The 7325-nt window shown below is 39.5% G+C and overlaps 1 protein-coding gene across 1 annotated transcript; it reads right to left on the bottom strand.

Moving 5' to 3' along the window:
- Window positions 1-2129: 2129 nt before the first annotated feature.
- LOC129766976 (uncharacterized) lies at window positions 2130-3539 on the bottom strand. Its single transcript, XM_055767571.1, has 2 exons — window positions 3075-3539; window positions 2130-3011 (listed from the first exon to the last, which is right to left on the bottom strand). The coding sequence occupies exons 1-2, from the start codon at window positions 3537-3539 to the stop codon at window positions 2130-2132; spliced, it is 1347 nt and encodes a 448-aa protein (XP_055623546.1).
- Between the last annotated feature and the right edge of the window lie 3786 nt (window positions 3540-7325).

Genomic DNA, 7325 nt, shown 5'->3' with positions numbered 1-7325 from the left:
CCCGACCAGAACGGGAATCGAACCCGAACACCCGGTATGTTAGTTATGACGCTAACCACTCGGCCAAGGGAGCACTTTTCGGTAAATACTTCGGTCTTTCAATCCGACAGCAGAAAAGAAACGGGTTTGGGAGTGAAGAGCATAGTGCTAGGGAACGAGCGAGACCATTCTCCAGTCACTTCGCAATCACAACCAAATGGCATATAACTCTTGGGCATATTGTCTTTGGAATTAAGTGATTATTACACCACTTCGTTTAGCCGATAAATAGGTTCAAAATCTTGTAAAATGGTCTAAATAAACTAAACAATATAAAACACTGAACATGTAGGAAAAAATGAAAGACTTCGATCATTTCCTAATAGATCGCAAAAATGTTTGCATAAATTGTTGAGATATATTTCTACGCATCCATCGCAATGAATAACATATTATTTTTCTTGAGATAAACAATTGAATAATTGTAAAATGTCAAGCATTATCCAAACGCGTTAAGTACCACGTGGTCCCATTTGTGCTCCTCAAATGGTACCGATTCAAAAGAGCAACCGAAGTAACAGCAGAGTACGGTTTCCCTAACACTGACTTCAAAACCAATATGCTTTGGAAAATCGAACTACTAAACCGGGGAGACTGAGAAAATCTTCGATACAGATTCTAAAGACGAATGAACCTTCAAGTTTAAAGCATCTATGGTATAAAAAAATAGAAGTTAAGGTTGTTGATTCATGCAAGCCATGGCTACTCCTGTATCCGCATGCATTTTTGTACTCCGGAATTCCTAACAAGGACTATAAAAGCGGGTTCGAACACAACGCTCATTGAATCAAAAATTTAAACAACATAAAGAAATTATTACTAAATAAACGGTAGTCCTACGTCAACCCTACCGTTATATCATAGATATATTCCACGCATTTTATTGTAAAGGAATCCACATTTCACCTGAGAGTTGGTCAAAATGTGCAGAATCAAACGAGGATTACTTCGAATATCAATATTTTAAGGTTCTCCTGGAAATTATGAGTTTTCTTCACAAAATCAAAAACTAACAATTTTAACTGGCACACCTGGTAATATATTGTAAACGACTGTTGTTAATAAAAAAAAATATAATTTTTGGCTCTATTTTGAGATTGCTCGAAATAAATTTTCTACTCCAACATTCAGCCGACAAATAAAAAAGGGATAAAATGATATAGGGGAACTGGGGGCAAAATGAACACCCTAAGCAATTTTAGGCTTTTTTCTTCGAAAAACTAACAAAACATTGCGGAAATCGCATAAATTTAACGTTCTAGTCTTATTTTTATTGCATGCATAACGCAAAGTTTGAATAATGACTTTTTTAAATGATAATTTTTGTATTTTTAACAACACCAAAAACGATACTGTTTTTTTGTGTGCGGGTACTGGGGGTAAAATGAACAGGTAGTGGGGGTAAAATGAACAGGTATTGGGGGTTAAATGAACATGTGATAGGGGTTATTCAAACATTTTGTTTTATACTGTTATCGTCAAACGTGGAATGTATAGAAGAATGTATACACTTAAGATTACACACAATACACAAGGAAACCTTCGGCGGAAATTTTCAGAAATAATTAAGACGTTAGGAAAATGTTCTGAATAAAGATGACAAATGTGTTCTAAAATGTGATGAAAAAAAACATAAGATCAGGGGTAAAATCATTTATTCGTTCAACAAAAATCATAAAACAAATTCAAATAACAGGACGATCATTTGCAAGGCAATTATTGCCATGAAGAAACTCAAAACAAACAATTAAAAATTAGTTACATATGCGGCATTGAAACCCATCATCGTTGCTACATTGAGCATGGAACCAATTAAGACACGATAGGCATTTCCTCCAGCCATAACCATCGGTCGAATCAGAAAAACAATCTCCACACAGCTCACACAAAGTATCCTCGCACTGTTCATCCGATGTTTTACCCTTGGCTCGTTTTTTTGACGGCTTTCGTCCTTTTTTGATGGACTTGATAGTTTTTGTTGCCTCAGCAGAAGCCAGGTTTTGACGGTAAACGTCGCCGGTAATCTCCACAGCTTTTTCCGACTCGCGCTTTCGCTTCGTTGCTCTGGGAACTGACATCTTCGGCAAAGGTTAAATTTCCGACGGTGTAATATTGAACGATGAGTTCGGAGAAATTTCAGAAACTGGGCCAACTTGAACGCTAGCAGGATCGGGTCCATTCGTTTGAACCTCATCAGTACAATATTGGTTTCCTGAGTGAGTAACTGAAACATTGGTAGAAACCTGAAGAGGTACTTGTTGCACAGTGGAGTCATCAACTACCATTGGAATTGGCATCACAGTGGCTTCTGGTTGATCAGTTACTTCAGATGGAGCGAAGTCATCGTTGCTGAAGACATGTCTGTTATATGGCCAAATGCCACATTTACGAAAGCCGCTCGTTGCCACACTACCAGAAGCTGCTTTGAGAAACGCGGTACCCATCAGCTCAGAGACGTCGTAAAGTCCAATAGTCCTTGCAGGGTTTTGACGCATGAAATTCTCAGAAGCAGCTGCGTAGTAACTTTTGAAAGGCCCCATGAACGCCACGTCCAAGGGCTGAATTTTGTTACTACAATATGGTGGCAATACAAGAACAGTGACAAAATTTGCACGAGCTCTTTCGGCAAATGCCAGATTTTTCGTATGGGAGCTGTGTCCATCAATGATTAGGAGTGCAGGGTTTTCCTTGGTGGGATTCACGTTCTCCAGGAAATGGTCGAACCAATCGAGGAAGACTTCACTGGTCATATAACCGGAAGGGTTACAATTGAACTTTGTCCCATTCGGTGCTCCTCTCTTAAGCGCATCGTGCATGCGCACACGGGGGAAAATCATGTACGGTGGCACATGCTGTCCGGTTGCGGACATACACATAACAACCGTCGTCAGTACGCCCCTCTCAGCCGATGTTAAGGAACCTACTTGCTTCTTTCCCTTTTTAGCAGCAATTTTTAGCTTTTTCGGAGGAACCTGTAATTGTTAAATTTATGTTAAGTAAATTATGAGCAGGTATAAAAAAGCTGTCTAGCTTACGGTGCTTATTCCGGTTTCATCAGCGTTAAATATACGCGCCGACGGAAACTGATGGCTGTCCAGCGTGCTCCGAAGAAGGTCGAAAAATGCTCCCACGGAAACCTTGTTAAAGCCCCGTGCACGATCTGCAGATGTGACTTCCGGCTTCCGGAAGGAAAGGATTTGATTCCGTCGAAGGAAACCATCAAGCCAGCTCCTACCGGCCATCTTCAGCTTGTGGTTGAATGGATGGGGAATACCGTTCCTCTCAGCTAACTCATACGCCAGTTTTTGTACGTACTTCATAGTGATCCCATAGAATCGGGCCTCCAAATCCAGCAAGTGTTGAACCAGCTCCGTCTCTTGTTCGGCTGAGAAAACCGACTTTTTCGATCCCAGGCCTTTTTTCTTCTGTGGTGACACTATCCACCTGGCGAGCGTTATTCGTGGGATCTGGTACTTGATGGATGCTGCATTTACGGACATTCACATCCAACAGCATGTTTTGCTGCTGTCATTTGTGTGTTTGTCCAACTCTGCCTTTCGGTTTTTCGTTTGTAGACCCGAGTCATCTGGAGAAGAATCTGTGATTAGACACACTGTTCATTTTACCCCCATCGTTCACTGTTCATTTTGCCCCCGCAGCAATTTATTTTTTCAAGGGCTTTTTTAAAACGGTTTTTGATGAAAATACTTAGGTACCTACGACTTCTTTCGATAGATCAACGACAATACGATGTGTGAACAAAACTGGATCAACCAATTGAACGGATATCAATTTTTCACCTCAAAAAAGCTTATTAATCACGAGCAGAAATTTACATCACAGCCAGTACTGAGCAGGTGATTTTGGTTTTGTTTACCTTTTTCACTTTTTGACAGTTCTTGATCGGTACAGGGTGGCCCAAAAGACTTGAAATACTTATAGGACAGGGTGGATAAGCATTTGGAAATAATTTCTACTGTTTTTTCGGTCATTTGACTACCTGTTCATTTTACCCCACTTGTTCATTTTACACGCAGTTCCCCTAACCAGATTCCATACAACAAAAAAATATATATCCACCGCTCGGGAAAACATTTTGTTCCCGCTGTTGTTACGGTATGAGACGATAAACCCCATTCTTCGAAGCATTAGCTCATATCAATTTGCAAACGAAGCTCCTTCCTTAAATAAAGATTTGTTTTGTATCCTTCCGCTGCAAAGTATTTGCTCACAATCAGCTAATCCAGAATCGCGGAAAAACCGCCGTTCTCAAAAATCCGCAAAAAAAATAAATAAAAAATAAACAAACACTCCGCAGAGCAAGCAGCACCTGATTCTTCTGGGGGATGACTCGAACGAGTTTCACGGGAGTAACATCTTTGTTTATACAAATTCGCGAAATCGGAAATACCTCGGCTCTATCTGTTTCGGCTGTTTCGCTGTTTAGATACAAAACCACACTTCCGCGGATTGTTGTTGTTCTGAGTGACGGTAAGAAAACAGGATGTGACGGCACGGCACACGCCGTAGTTTGCCGTTCGTCTTGTCACGGCATGGTGCACCCGATCGTTCCCATTCCCGGTCGGAGGATAAAACGAGGCGATATACTATATCTAACTTGGCGCTTGGTTTGATGTGGGCGCGGAGTTGCAACAGTGGACGGAAATACCTCGGGTCTGTGGGCATTGGAATGGACTAGGCTGGTAGCGTCATTCTGATAGAATCGATAGCCGTGTTGACCTCTAATCAATATTTTCCGTCTGCTGCAGTCTGCAGTCTGCAGCCTGTAAGTAATCCAATTATAGGTTGAATTGAATTTAATTGCATAGTTCGGTCAGAACTATTTGGCCTATTTAGTTACCATTCAATTAGGTCGATTTAACGGATCGATTCGGTTTCAATTGATCGCGAGAATTTATTCATTGGCGGCTGTTTTTCAAATGAATTGATCTGTGGAGTAAGTTAGTCCGCCATGTTTGATGGTATCTGAGCAAATTTATAAACAGCGGCTCAATTTCATAGCCAAACCGGAAAGTTTATGTAGCATGTCAAATTAATGTTAATAGAATGTAAGCTCACGTTTCTCGTTTTTTTTTTGTTGAATCGTTTTGTGTTAAATCACAAACCAATCGGATATTAAATTATCTGAAGAGGCTAACTTATGAATCCCTGTCTAAAAATGAACGAGAAAAAACTCTGCGTGCCCCTATCTTGTTTCTCATGAAACCACTTGGTTCATTTATAGAGTGGGCGTGAAGATAAACACTCTGATAGAACACGTATGAGGGGCTTCATCGGGGAATATTTTCTATCGCAGCGATGGCGTGGGATGTTCGCACAGCAAACTTTCTAGCAGTAGCGGTGATAATGGATATCAAATGTTACTAATGTTGTTATTATTTGTGTTGTGTGCGTTCGCTTGAGATTTAGCTGGAATTTCGCGAACAGAGTTTATTGAGGTAAAATTGCACCATGCTCCAACGCGCAGCAGCACTTAATTTTGATTGTGGGCGCAACCAGCTAGGGATTACATTAATCGCACACCCAAACTAGCGTTGTCAGAAAGCAATTCATTTTCGACAGAAAACATGTCATTTCCTGCCTTGAAGCATCAAATAGGCAAATAATGTCATATGTCCCCCAACGCTTCAAAATGTTTGTATTGTATGGAAGCTTTCTTTTTTCTTCCTTCATCTTTTTTGGGATTGCACACAAAAAAAAAATTCAAACGCCGTGAATAGGGATCGAACCAAGGCCGACTGGAATGATATACTATTTTACACGACCACGCTATTCTCATAGCTAATGATGCTGTTACGCAGAAGCGTGATAATATTACATCTCATTACAAATTGAAGTTGGAAAGTGTTTTCTAATTTTACTCTTAGAAAACACTTTCCAGCATGAAGAAGAACTATATCCATCTCGTTCTGGTCCGTGTATATATGTGGCGAAGTGATGCGTGCTTATTTGTAACGTGTCTTTTGTTTCGCTCGCTCGTATTCATCTTATATTGCAGCACCATATATATTATACAAATGCTTACCAGTGTTTGTGAGTCATGGCATTTTCTGTCATTTTTACGCTCATTTAATGTAATAAATCGGGATAACAAAACATGAGCTAAAAATCAACTTTGGGTGCAGATATAAATTTTGGCATAGCTGCTGAATGTATATCGTAAAATCAGTTCAGAAATATTAATTTGTTTTTGCGTTAACTTTATGCATGACAAAAAACAACTGATGCGATGAACATTTTTGGTTGAAGAGATCGGTTATATTAGGACCTTAACTAAAACTTCCTTCCCAAAAAGTTTCTTCCCTGTTGTTGTACTTTTTTGCATTCTGTGAGCGGTTCCATCAATAGGTTCGACTCTGCAAGTTGATCCTAGCACATTTTCCTTTCATCCTATAAATTTTATCCCAAATATAACGCCAAGTGTATGTGAATCTAAGTTTATACGAAAACAACTACAGCACTCGTTCGCTAACTGGGCGTTGTTTAACCGGGCTGCTCTTTAACTGGGCTGCTCTTTAACTGGGCTGCTCTTTAGCAGGGCGCTCGCTAACTGGGCGATAGCTCAGTTAAAAATCAGTTAAACGTCAAATATAATGTAAACAACAACATTGGTGAGGGGTACTCCGATGCATCACAGATCTATGATCATCAATACACTGAGAGAAATAATTAGTATATTCTAGTATATATAAATGGTAAATACAAGTGTCAAAATATATAGCATAATATCGGCCCAACATCGATTCTGCTTCCTGAATTTCGGACCATCGTCCAGTTTATTAATATCAAGTTGCAATACGAATGCATTTTCAGTTCTTGTAATAAAGACATAAAAGGTTATCTTTTGTTCATCTATTTCTTTCAAATAAAATTTCAACATGCAAAATGTAATCGATTAATTCGAGAAGCAGAAAATCGGAGCTTGGTGCGAATGAACTGAAAAGTTTCGATGGTCCGAGACTTTTCGGACTTGAGCACTTGTTTATGCTGGCACAATTTGCAGATGAAAAGTGAAAGTTAAAGTTGCTTATTTATTTTTAACTTTTAAGAACGAAAGATTATCTGTTTGCCGGTCTCTTGCGTTTTGATATACAGAGTGACAAAAACAAATTAGTTCACCTACGTCATTAAGTTGCATTTAACTCAAAACTGTAAACATAAGATTATGAACTTGTCAAACCATGCTGCCAAACAATTCCAACCCAGCAAACATTAAATCGTGTATAGAGCATCGAATATCCGATATTTTGGGTGGTATATGATGC

The sequence above is a fragment of the Toxorhynchites rutilus genome, chromosome 2 (assembly GCF_029784135.1).
Source record: "Toxorhynchites rutilus septentrionalis strain SRP chromosome 2, ASM2978413v1, whole genome shotgun sequence".
In the NCBI taxonomy this organism is placed as follows: domain Eukaryota; kingdom Metazoa; phylum Arthropoda; class Insecta; order Diptera; family Culicidae; genus Toxorhynchites; species Toxorhynchites rutilus.
The sequence above is the reverse complement of the archived record's forward strand: the minus strand, read 5'-3'. Positions and strand labels throughout refer to the sequence as shown.

Excerpts from the sequence above, each read along its gene's own strand:
- LOC129766976 (XM_055767571.1), bottom strand. The coding sequence starts at position 3,539 with ATGTCCGTAAATGCAGCATCCATCAAGTACCAGATCCCACGAATAACG. Across the intron at positions 3,012-3,074 it reads ATGAAACCGGAATAAGCACC|GTTCCTCCGAAAAAGCTAAA; the intron begins GTAAGCTAGACA and ends TAACAATTACAG.